The 13031-nt window shown below is 36.8% G+C and overlaps 2 protein-coding genes across 2 annotated transcripts; both read left to right on the top strand.

The window, feature by feature from the left end:
• Positions 1-365: 365 nt before the first annotated feature.
• Positions 366-5103, top strand: LOC146755682 (kinesin-like protein KIF20B). The gene is made up of 3 exons (XM_085525335.1): positions 366-597; positions 3047-4250; positions 4691-5103. The coding sequence occupies exons 2-3, from the start codon at positions 3103-3105 to the stop codon at positions 4860-4862; spliced, it is 1320 nt and encodes a 439-aa protein (XP_085381461.1). The 5' UTR covers positions 366-597; positions 3047-3102; the 3' UTR covers positions 4863-5103.
• A 460-nt stretch (positions 5104-5563) lies between these two features.
• LOC146755681 (kinesin-like protein KIF20B) lies at positions 5564-11911 on the top strand. Its single transcript, XM_085525364.1, has 8 exons — positions 5564-5681; positions 6081-6242; positions 7193-7357; positions 7992-8111; positions 9628-9828; positions 10267-10347; positions 11076-11202; positions 11739-11911. Exons 1-8 carry the CDS (start codon positions 5568-5570, stop codon positions 11909-11911), a joined length of 1143 nt encoding a protein of 380 aa, XP_085381490.1. The 5' UTR covers positions 5564-5567.
• The last annotated feature ends 1120 nt before the right edge of the window (positions 11912-13031 follow it).

The raw sequence follows: 13031 nt of genomic DNA, 5'->3' as shown, positions 1-13031 counted from the left end.
CACGATGAAAGTGATTTTAGCAGCTTAGCAGAAGTGTGATGTGATGAACTTGTATGAGAGCTGACCATTTGCTCTTTGACCATGTTTGTAATTTTGTTGACTTCTTGGAAACAGGAAATTCTTTGATAAACTGGTAAACTCTTGATTGTGTGCAAGTCTTTTACTTTGTAACCTGCTAGGCTCTTGCTTTCCCTTGTATACTCTACCGAGTATTGCACTTGTCATTATCTGAAGGTGTACTTGTTCTGTCTGCTATTGAGATTTGTAACTGATGTCTATAGAGTCACCGGGTAAATATTTTAGCTGTATGGTTTTGTGTAAATATTTGCCTACAGAAAATTACTGAGACTTAAGTGCTCCTTTTGTTAAGCTTCAATGTAACTGATCTTATATCAATACAGGAAAAGACTACCTACCATTTAACTACTATTAAAGCAGAACCGGCAGAAGAGAACACTAATAAAGGAACTGAAAGCAGCCAATTTTCAGTGCTTTCAGTTAAAGCACTGAAACAAGAGGAAACTGAGTTGGAAGTGGGAAGAAAGTGCAGTACTGACGAGGATAAGCCTACTGTGGAAGAGCCACCTCCAAAGAAAGGTACAGTTTCTTCCATCGTTGAACAGGGTGTCTTCCAAAACAATAAATTGCTTCCTATTCCGGATAGGAAGCAAAAGGCTGTGAAGCGCGTACCTTATGGTATAAGGAGAAAAGCCACTGTGTTAAACTGTAAATAGAAGTAACTGTTATGTAAATATCCCTTTTTCAGAAGGTCCTATGCTGTTCATTTTTGAATGCTTAAGAATAAAAGGTTTTTGCACTATTTTTTTCCATTTTGCTGCTTTTTCCTCATCTGTTGATGCACTTGCAGATTTGGTAATAGTTTTAAAGCAGTTTCTTTAGGATTGTTTCAACTGCTGTTGCTGATCTTCTGAGTAGCATCAGCTGCTCAAGTGCTTTTTTTTTTTGTTTGTTTGTTTGTTTTGTTTTTCCTGAAGCAACTATCAAAATTGTTGACGACCTGCTAATTGCTCGCTCATGGGCAATATTTGAGCAAACTGGTTTGGATAAGCTCTGATGCATTTAACTTCACTTCTGGGCACAGCTGAGCATCAGTGTTCCTAGAATTACGGAAGGCATATACAATGTAGAAGGGAAAATCTAAAACTTAGCTGTATTCCCTTCCTTTCTTGTATTCCTCTTGCAAAATATGTGCAAGGGAGAAAGTCAAGGCCTTCTTTGGATGAGATGCTGTTCTTGGATGATTTGTCCCTGCTGCCTTTATTTGGCATAAATATTGAATCCTAATGTGACCACTGAATGGCATCACATATAAGCATCTTACCAGAGACTGAGGGAGGGATGTGGACTCCTCCATACTCCAAATAGTAGTGGGTTTGTTCTAATCATATGACCAAAGCTCTCGTTTAAAAATTAATGACAGCAATACTCCACATAGGAATTAAAATGGGTAGCTGATAGTCACAATGTCAGCGTGAAGTTTTCTGTTAAGAAGTACTGAGTATTCAATCATGTTAAAATTTTCTTCTATTTGTGAGTATTAATAGCGTCCAATTTCAAAAACTGCTTAATATGTATTCTTTAGCTATGTTAAATATACACAGTAGAACAATGAGCACAGGTATGTTGTGCTGGTTCTTTTGTAGAATTAGTTATATAAGTAGCACGAGCAAAAGTGTTTTAGGAGATGCTAGGTTATCTCAGCTTCAAGTTCAGGGTATTTACACCATTCTCTGAGCTTTTAGGTCTTGTTTCCTATGCTCTGTAATAATGCTTTTTCTCTACTTCCTGTGTAAGGAGCTTCTAGACTGAACATTACACATCTTCTCCCTAGTCTTATTTATCTTGCTTTAGTGCTTGCTTGTTGTTTTCAGCATAAAGTGTTTAGATTACTTATAAATCATATTCCCCTCACTAGTGTTGCTGGGAGCAGCAGTCAAAACCCAAAACCTGGTTTGGGGTGGAATATGCCACTGCTGTTTCTTCAGTATGACTTTTAAATCAGTTGAGGGCTGTATATAAAACTCCTTAGATGAGTTAAGAGGCTGTTTCCATGCAGTACATGTGAATCTGTATGTAATGCAGGCTGCACGTGGGCGCTATAAAATTCTGCATTTCTGTAGTTGTAGTAATAAAAGGACTGTAAAAGAATCACCATGGAATATATTGTTGTGGTGACCCAATCCCTAGTAAGTCTTGACTTATATTTATTTTTCTAATACTTAAAGTATGCATATTATGGAATGGACGTAACTGGATTTTAAAGCAATGATGAAATACAGCAGAAGTCGCTTTTGATAGAAAGAAAATGCATGTGATTTTAGCTAATTGCTCACCAGTTAAAGAAAAAAACAGCCCCAAGCTAATGGAATATTTATGGAAACTTGAATCTGCAAATTTGTACAACTTTATGAGTGAACTTTATATGCAAAAGAGTAAGTGTGGACAGAAGTAGGAATCCTCATATTTTGTTTAGAGATCAACTGAATAAGAGAGACAGATATCAACACTTAAGTGATCAACTTGTCCAGGGTTTTATCTTTCTTTTGAAAGTAAGAGGACTGTGAGTTTGAATGAAATTTCTTAGAGAACTGTTTATCTACCATTTAGATGTAGATGGAGTGATTCCTGGCTGCCTTATAGGGATTGCTGAAGCAGGGAAGATAGAAAGAATATAGCTGTGAATTATCTATCTCGTTCCCATGTTTCTTAAATCTAATTAGATTTTCTACTGGTGTGGAGTGGAAGGTTTGAGTAGTGCCATGGTAAAAGTGTTCTTCCAGACTGAAAACCTTTTGCTGTTAATTCTGTATAGAAATCTGAGGCACCTGATTACGTGTTCAGAGGACTTGAATTCCTTCACTAGTATCAAATACTATGTGATGTGAGGGCATGGCTTGCATATTATGACAGTTTTTCACTTAGAAGTTGCTACTTGGTGTTGTGAACTGCTATGTAATAATGATTTTAATCAATCTGAGCTACATTCCTTTTCCCTTTTTTGTTTGTTTGTTTGTTTGTTTTACAGTAGTTGTAAATGAGAGAAAGAAAAAGAACACTGTAGAGCAAAAGAAAATTGAACACATGAAACAAAAGTGCTCCACGTACCGAAAGGAAGTACTAGCACTGAGGGAAAGAACTGAAATCTTGGAACGTCATTTAGCTCTGCTTGAAGAACAATGCAGCAGAGAACAAAATAAAAAAGAAGATTTCAGTAAGCAGGTAACAAGCCTGCGTATTGAGCTTTCTTTTTCTGAAGAAACAGCTGATGCCCTCCGTGAACAAATTCTGCAGGGTCAAGCTGACTATCGGGGAATTGCTTCTGAACTGGATGAACAGAAATCTATATATATGACACTAGAAGACAAAAATGCCCAACTAACTAACAACATAGAAGTTGCCAAAGAATATATAATTGATAAAGTGTCACAAGTAAAAGAAATGCAGACCAAATTAGATGAATTATACAAATGTCACTTAGAGTTTCACGCCATCGGTACTGACTTTGTCAGTGTAAAGGATTCCTCAGACTGTGAAAAAGATGAGACAGGGACATCTCAAATTAGTTCTGCATGCATTCAGTCACAGACTTCTTCCATCTCAGATCTTGTGCAGGACCTCTCCTTTAACTATAGTCTTGAAAAGATTTGGGAAGTATGCAGAAGTATTGTTGATGTTTCCTCACAAAAAAGTCAGCACATCAAAGCACTGCTTCAAGACAATGAAAACCTAAAGGTGGGACTGAATAATGCTGAAAATCATAATCGTCAACTTGTAATGAAGCTATGTGAGATTACAACTCACACTAGTCAGGAAGATGATCTTGTGAATCAGTTACATGAGCAAATAGAAAAGAAAACTCAGGACTTTGAAGAAAAGACTGCAGAAGATCAGAGAGTGATTGCACAATTTCAGGAGGAAGTTGCCAACTGTGAGGTAAAAATAAGAGAGCTTGAATATCACCTGGAGGCTTCCAAGACAATGGAAGACAATGTGTCAAAACTCAATGAATTACTTAAAGAAAAAGAATCTATTATTGTTAATCTAGAGACAGTTACAGCAACTCTGCAGGAGAAGTCTGCAAATGCAGACAAAAAGGTTGAAGAGTTAAGTAGCAAAGAAGCAAATCTGATTCAAGAAGTTATGCAGCTTAAAAACAGCTTGGAGCAGATGAAACATTCTCTTTGGGAAAAGGAAAAGAGTGAGATGGAGAAAGTGCAACGTATAGAATCGTAAGTAACCACTGAGTTAACTTAGAGCCCTTTGAGAATGAACTAGAGTTAAAAATAGTTAATGGGAACATCCCTTCGACTTAATGCATCTGCATGCTTATCAATGGCCAAACTACTACTTTAGGATGCTTTGGTATGCTACTTGAGTTCCAAGGGAAAACAGGAGTGTGCAAGGAAATAAAGAATAATATGGGGATTGCTGGTGGTTTTGTTGTACATCCCTCAGAATAGCATCTGAATAATTTATTGCTTCAGCATCTGATTATGAGAAGCAAGCTGAAATTCAAAAGTAATTGTTTAAATCTTGTTACTGGTCTAGATAGATTTAAGAGTCTATTTACAAATAGAAACCAACAGGCAGGGCATGGATTAAACTGTAATTGCTGTTTCCATGAGAAGTGTAACAGTAATGTTCTTTGTCTCTTTATTTTTAACATAAGGCTAGAAAATATTCTTTCTGAGAGTTCTGCCCTTGTACTGAATTTGAAAAAAGATTTGCAGAGGAAAGAAGAAGAGTATGCAGATCTAAAAGACAAACATTCTGATGCCAAGAAACAAATTCAGCAAGTACAAAGCGAGGTTTGTAGTCAACTGAGCTATTTTTTTCTGTAAGATTATGCTTGGCTTTCTGCTGTTAAAACTTCTCAAACTTTAACTATGAAGCTGGAAATTTCACACTAGTGTGGCTAGCAGCAAATCTTAGGTAAAGTTGCCATTGAAGCTCTAGAGGGGAGCAGAAGTTAAAACATGGTTTCGCATAGATAATGAACAGAGGAAAGTAAAGTTGGTTAGTAGTCTGGAATAAGGTTTGTGAAGAGAATAGCTAATCTGCCTCTGGAGGGGACTTGTTATTATCTCTACGTTACTGGTGACTTGCCATTGGTATCCGTGGTAACTCCAAAGCCTAAAACCTAAGTCTTGTGAAAAAACGCTGATAACTGGGAAGAAGAATGCTATTTACTTGAAGAGAAATAGACTAATTTCCAGAGGCTCTTTAATATAAGCATGTATATTTTTTTTCTTCAATTTCAGCTTCAGTGATGCTAATAGTTAAAATTTAATTATTAAACAAGTACATATTTTAAAACCCATTTTGCAGGTACTTAGTGTGAAAGTTTATTGGGTGTGCTTGGGGTGGAAAATTGAAGCTTAAAAATGAATTCATGTCTTCCTTGGTAACCTTGCACTTGCTGTCGTTTTCCTACTCAGCACTTGTTTGTGAATTCCTCTTTATTTAACAAAGAAGTATTTGGCCAGGTTGGATTACAGAAGTCTTTTAATGAACCGTGAGCTGTGCTTACATTACAGGTGTCCACGATGCGTTCTGTGGAGGAATCCCTCAGGAAGAAGATGGAAGAACTTGAAAGGATTAATAACCAGTTTAAGGATGAGCTGGATTATAAAGACTATACTATCCAACAACTTAAACAGGTATTTTTCTTGCTCTTAATTTTTATTAAATGAATGATGCAGGTTTTCCAAGCAACAGGAAAAAGGTCAAAAAAAAAAAAAAAAATTGGAGCAAAATGAAAGTGGCCAACTGAAATTAGCAGTAGACCATGAAAGATATTCAAATAATTAGTCACTACAGAGCACTGGCAGATTGCTTTAAATGCAATAATCTGCATAGTAAATACATATGTAATACATGCATGTAACCTGATCTTGTTGAGTGACATCATGATATGTTAATTGAAATGTCTTACCATAAACTCTTTTTATCAGCTTGAGTCCTTATTTATGCTATATGAAAAACTTATTAATTCTAGGCTGTCTTAAAGATTCTGCTTGTTTCTACTGTGTATGCTTTTCTTTCAACATGAAATATAGGAGCTGGAGGAAAAGGACCATAATCTTCAAAAGTGGCGTGAGGAGAGAGATCAGTTATTAGAAGCTTTGGAAGAACAGCTCAAAACTTTGGCTTCTAATGCCATACAAAAAGAGACAGAAATAGCAGAACTGAGACAATCTGCCTTAAAGGATTCAAGCAAGGTCAGCTCTCCTTTCCTCCTACCTGATTAGCTACCCATAAATTCTGTAAAACTCCTGTACCTGCTCTTTGTATTCTGGGTGTGGTTCTGTTCTTGAACACTGTCGTATTGACATCATGTGCAACTAACCAAAAAAAGCACCAGCTTTTATTTTTGTTCTTCAGAAACAGAATTTCTGTTAATTACTAAAATTTCAATTTTTTCAGTAGTTCAGATAAGCAGATGTCAGTTTGATGCTTATTATCCTACAATCAGACTGGACATCTGTAGCTTTTTCTGATAATTCACAGCATTTCCGGATCCCAAGCTAGGCTCAATACTCAGACAATAGTTCTGTCTCAGGTTTCTTACTTTCTTTGCTTTCTCTGAGGTAGTATCTACAATGGCATGAAAAGACAGAAGGGGACGTGGAGAGAGATTAAGGGAAGCATCAAAAAGCAGAGGGGGGATGACCTCTGGAAGTTGCATTTCTTATTTCAACATCCAGCTTTTAATCAGGATAGCCAATCTAAGCCGTAGCATAGAATTTCAGAAGCTAAACAGAAGACTAAATGAGTTGTGCTCTTTTGAGAATGTTTGGATTCACTTTCTCTGAGAAGAAAGATGTTCTCATAGCAAAACTTCCCCTACAACTGCCGACTTTCTGACAGTACCGAGGATTTGGGAACAAATAAAAGCTCGGGTTATTATATCTTAAGGGAGATGAAGGCTGAAGCACATAAGTAAAATAGAAGAATCAAAATATATTGTATTACAACTTCCCAGGCAATTCTGTGACTACTGCACTTGTAACAGTGACCGTACAAATCCGTGAAATGTTACTGTTCTTGAATAGTTAAGTGTTCTAGCCTGCAATTCTAAAACTGATGCTACTAAGTAATTGCAATACTGCTTGTGTGTGTTAATTCCTTTTGCCAATCCCACAACTCAGCAGTTTTTACTGTTTATTAGGATAATGCAACTGTGATAGAAGAGTTAAGAAAAGAACTGGCTGACAAAGATGACTTTATAAAGGAATTAAAACAACGCATTAACCACAGTAGCCCTCAGTGTTTGCCAGAAATACCTTTACTTGAAGAAAGACAAAGTAGAAGGAATGACTCTGTAAATGAAAAGGTATGATTATATTTATAGAAAGTCAGTACTTAACATCTTGTTAACCCCTTTTTGTTCTTCTGTTTTCCTAGGAGATACTGGAGCTAGAATCATTTTTCTTAGCATATAGTCCTTTAACTACATATTCAGTGATGAGTACTTGTTGGTTCTTTTTGTCTTCCACTCAAACATGAGCTCTCATCTTCTCAAAACTATTTTATTTACTAGAACACCATCTCTCTGTGTACATTATGGAACTTTTCCATGCAGTTTTCCATGTATTCGTATGTGGATGCTGAAGATTAGGCAGAGGTTTGTCCTTTGGTGTTCTAACATAGCAGCTGTGAGCGTGCAGAGTATGGGGGGAATGGATGACAAAACGACCAGCGTTACAGATTTTGTCCCTAAATAATGTCTCGCTTTCTCTCTTTTGGAGGCAGAATACTGCCTGAGACTGTTAGTGAGACCCAGTAGGGTGTATCTGAAGATCACACAATGAATAGATGTTACTACCTTCCCACACTTGTGCTGTGTTTCAGCTTACGTGTTCATGTGGCGTCTGAGCTTGAGGTTTTACACTGTAACTTTAGAAAACTCGAGATATTTTGGAGGTCTAATGCATAGCCTAATCTTTACTCCTTTTAAATATTTACAGCCTAGGAAACAACAAAGCAAAACTAAAACTGGAGAAAGTATTCCATTAAGATGCAAAGCTGAAGACAATTATTTGTCACCTCCATGTACTAGGAGCCTCACTTCATTAAATGAATCTGAGGTTAGTATGAAACTTCAGATCTGAAAATGTTGTGATTGTATTGCTTTTGATAAGGAATGAGTAGGAAAAGATCTCATGTTCTCTAAACAATTCCCAAGTTTTAATTTATTTATCCCTTTCAAGGTGATCAGATCACCTGTTTTTATAGCCTTTGATAGGAATAAAAGCTGTTGAAACAATTGTGTGATGAATTTTTGTCAGGTGCTGTTGAAAACTCTCCTCATGTTAATGCTTATGAAGTGGCTCATGATTAGATAAGTTACTTGGAAAAAATTCATGGAGCCCCTGAAACGGGCACAGCAAATTGAACTTATTTTCTTCCTCTGCAGGATTTCTGGATATTGTTTTGTTAGCAGATGATGTTAATCATTCCTATATAAGTTTTTAATTGCTAACTTTCATAAAATAGCAGTTACATATTATTTAAAAACAAAGTATTTATTAACCAGCTTAATTCTTGGAAATACAGTGGGTGGTGATACTCCATTCAGATTCTTAGCAGAGCCTGATAAAGTGGCTCTGACTACTTTTTGTCTTTCTACAATCTTTGGTAACTTTTTGAGAGGAAGAAGACTCCCCTCAGGGGGTCGGAACAGTGTAAGTAGTAAAAGCTGCTAGTCTGTGTTTGGGACACTGGAGTTTGCTAGTTACTAGCAGCAGTAGAAGCAGCCATCTACCATTTTCTGATGCCCCCAGCAGCCTGTCTTCTATGTGTTCAACCAGCATCTGAACTCATTTTTGATATGCTAGCTGAATTCCTGCCATAGAGAAGGAGGAGTCCAGGTGATCTCAGTTCTGACTTTGTTGTTCCTGTTGAGAAAAACAGGATTGGGTGGATTGTGGACAGTAAGTGCTGCTGGGGAAATGCATACTGACATTTCCCTGTCACTTAGCTGTGCATTTGCTGCCATTTGACCATGAGCAGGTACATGATAGCCTTCAGCTTAAGTACGGTGTCATTGCTTGAATGCCTGTATTCTCTCCAGGGAAAAGATAGCAATGGAGTTCTTTAATGACTTGTACTGGGCTTGCACCTTGCCAGCTGGACCTTACTTATGTAAATAACATCTCTAGTGTAGAAGAGGAAGGGCAAATTCCCTAAGATTAAGCTGGAAGTTAATTGAACACTTGAATCAAATGCTCCTTTTCCTGCCCAGTTCTGACACAGCAGAGTTGAGATGAAGAAAATCGTGTCAGTTCTACCACCATTCTCTATTAAAAAAAAAGTGTAGTTGTCTGTGCCCTTGAGAAAAAATGACTTGTAAAGTATCAGGCTCAGTTTAACATGGAGAACTTTTTTTGTGATCATAGATTGGAAATAATTTTAAATGTAACAAGTTCTAGGAAAGAGGGGTAAAACTCTGCTGTAACTGAAATAGACTCCTTCTGTGTCTTCCTACAAGTGTTCTTACAGCAGGAAAATCGAATGCTTACATATCCTTTTCCAGATGCTTTATAACTTTTTAATCTCATGGCTACCTTAACACTTGCACTTAAAATTCTTCTGTGCTATCAGGAGCATTTGGAAACTGTCCTCGACTCTTCTGGAGTGTCCGCAGAAAATGGCAAAACTAGTCGGTTCCCAAAACCGGAGCTGGAAATCCCACTGACACCTCTGCAACCTGATAAGATGGAGATAAAGCAGCACGGCAGCATGATACCTTTAGGAGTGAAAATGCCTAAGGCAAAAAAGAAAAGAAGTGATGACATGGATGAGGTATGACCTAGACCCAACAGAAAACAAAATATCTGATGCCTTTTTACCATTCTCATTTAAGCATTAAAAAAATGCTATTTCTACCTCAGTAAAGTAGTTGAAGAATTTAATCAATGAACTGCTTTAATGAACAAAACTAATAGCCAAGCTCAGTGATAATGGTTTAAGAGAAGGGAATTTCTCTTAACTCCATTGTGTATTTTCTTTGAAACCTGTAGACATAAATCAGCTTTTTAGACATTGTGAGATGTCTAATACTGATATCTTAATGTCCTGTTTTTATAATTGAATGCTTATTTATTATTTGATTTACAGTGGAATAGTTACCACTAGCAGATACTTCCCTACTATTAGCAAAAGTTTTTAAAGTGTTCACTTTTGTGACATCAATTGTTCTTTCCAAAAGAATCATGGCTGAAACTTGTCTTATTTTCCCAGGATTTTGTGAAAAATGAGAACACGAAAAATACAAAATCTGTCATGGCTTTTAATTCACCCTCTGCAAGTGACGAGAAAATGGTTGTTTTTTGTTCTAGTTTTGAAGCTAGCTTGGGACTTCCTGTAATTGTGTGGTCACACGAAAGAAGCAGTGTCTTATCCTTATGTGTATACCTGAATGGGAATCTTACATGCTTATGAGCTCTTCCTATTAAATTCCATAAGCTAACCAAAGGGCAAGTCAGTCTGTCCCCAGAGCGTGTAATGGCTGTACTGTGTAATGATTTGGAGGGAAGGATATTGCACACTGAATAGTTGGGAAGAGAAGCTTTAGTGTATTATCGTGTGCTTTTGTAAGTGAAGCCCTTGTATTAAACTAAGGTTCATATCATTAATATGCATGGCAGTTATTAAAAACAGATGTTCACATGTGATAGCAGTATCCTTGGCATGGTCAGAGTATGAGTAGTAGATTTTTCCCATCTGTTGTCTTCTGTTTTGTATGTTTGTTTATTTTATGTAATTAGAACAGCTTATGTAAGAAACAACTCCACAGCTTGGGAGCTACTTTTAAAGAAACTACTGCCTTATTAAGAAACTGTAAGAAACGTATGCCTTGAAATAGCTGAGATTTTGACAACTCCCTAAAGGGTATAAAATTGTCTACATTACTTGCCGTTGTGGTATCATCAGCATAATGAACAGAGGTGTCAGTAGTAAAGCTCAAAATGTCAACTTAAAATAACGTTGAACTAAAATGAAGTTTAAACAATGCTCTTGTTTCACATGTTCACATCTCTGTTGAACAGAAATCCGGAAAAGACTACTTCCTGAGAAAGCGAGTACATGCTTCAAGACTGACTAAAAAGAAGGATGAAACACTGCAAAAAGTTGGAGATTTTATTCAAAGCTCTCCTTCTATTATACACTCTAAAGGTTGGTGTAGAATAAGTTTATTCCATGTTTTCTAGACATTGTAGAATGGCTTGTTTCTGCTGTAGGCTATTAATGTATGTGTTCTTAGACTTGTCTGCCATGTTAAGTTGTCCTTTGATTTATGAAGTAAATGCATTTATTCGTCTCTTCAGAGATTCATTATTACATTTGTGAAAACCTACAAGTATACAGAGAAAGTTGGTTCTGTCTTGTGCTTCTGTCAGCACGAAAGTTAGGCCTGTTGTTTAACTCCTGCTGAAGTTTCTGACTTCCAACGACTTCTGAGCCATGATTGTCTTTCATACTCCATTTTAATGCGTGCTTTAAGCTGCCATACCTGAACCTATAAACAGTTTCAGCTATAGAAGCAATAAAGAACCTCGATGAACAAATACAATTTCTGAGTATTTTCACTTAAATTTTACGTGTCATTTATAAACCAAGTTTGTTACGAAGCTTTTTTTGCATTCAGTGATTTAAAGACTCACAAAACCAGTAAGTTGATTGGTTTATGTATCAAAACAAATTTCTTCTAGCCAAGAAGCTGATGTCAGCAGTAAGTTCTCCTAAATCAAATGAACCTGAAAGTCTCGAAGAAGGAGAGACCAAGCCAAAACGATCCAAAAGGAAGCTGTATTCCACTGTCGTTTCTGGCCCTCTAGATATACCTGCTTCTTCGGTAAGCGATTATACTGTAGTCTTGGCTTAAAATAAACTACTAAGGAGTCCAAACAGACTGGAGGTTTCATCTATTTGCAGGGGGAGGTGTAAAGTACTGAGGTATTTCTTTATTCTACCAAGTCATTCTTGTTGGTCTTCCTGCTGTTCTGTTTTATTTTGTCCTCAAAGATCTCTGTGTTTGGCTGGCTTACAGTTTACTAAGTAGGTGATGTAGCAATCATGGAGATGTCTTCTAATTTGGAATCATAGATAATTTCAGTGTGTCGAAGTGGGATTATTCTACTACACGCTTTTCTAGAGCACAACTTAGACAGCTTTTTAGGTATGCTTAAACTATGATCTCCTGTCTAAGCCAACTTGCAAGGATCTGATGTGCCAGTTTCATGACTCTGTCGGCAGCTATTGTGCTAAGAACATTCTTGCTCTGTTGGAACTGCATCTTTTAATTATATTAGAGTCCTTTTTCTGTTCAGCAAAGTGATCATTTGCCCATACTGTAATATCCCTCTGAATTTTTTGATGATTTGACGAATGATAGGGGCAGAAACCAAAATGTTATATTTTTTTTGTTAGAGGATGAAGAAGATGAGACAATTTCTTTTCTCACTGTAGTTCTGAGAACATGGAACTGAACCGAGAACTGAAATTCTGGGCAAGTCATAGCTACAGGGATTGAGGCTAAAAATGTTTTCTGAACGCTTCATGTTTCACAAAACAAGTATTATAATACTCTTTTGAAAACAAGTATTTCAAAATGAAAGCTGCCTTCAGGCTTTCCTCAGATGTGTGTGCTTTTTTAAGATAAACAGGATTTTGTACATTCTCCATATTTGTTCCTTGTGATTAAGCTGCATTAAAATGATCTCGGTATCCCATAGTTTTCTGAATAAAATATAATAAGCAAATGCCATTCTGAAATCCATTTAGGGGAAGAAATATGTTTGCGTGGGTCAAGAAGAGCTTATCAGTCTTGTGTGAAAGGATGAGTAACTTTTGAAATGTTTTCTTCAGGAATCTGAGGAACAAAAGAAGGAAAGTGATCATCTGATCATCAAGCGACGGCTGAGATCCAGAACAGCTAAAAAACCTTGAAGAAGCATGTTTGTTCCCCTTTCTCAGGACATACTTTTATCGTATTATTAAAACTG

This window comes from Coturnix japonica, chromosome 31, assembly GCF_054131305.1.
Source record: "Coturnix japonica strain WE chromosome 31, WE-NBRP24, whole genome shotgun sequence".
In the NCBI taxonomy this organism is placed as follows: domain Eukaryota; kingdom Metazoa; phylum Chordata; class Aves; order Galliformes; family Phasianidae; genus Coturnix; species Coturnix japonica.
The sequence above is the reverse complement of the archived record's forward strand: the minus strand, read 5'-3'. Positions and strand labels throughout refer to the sequence as shown.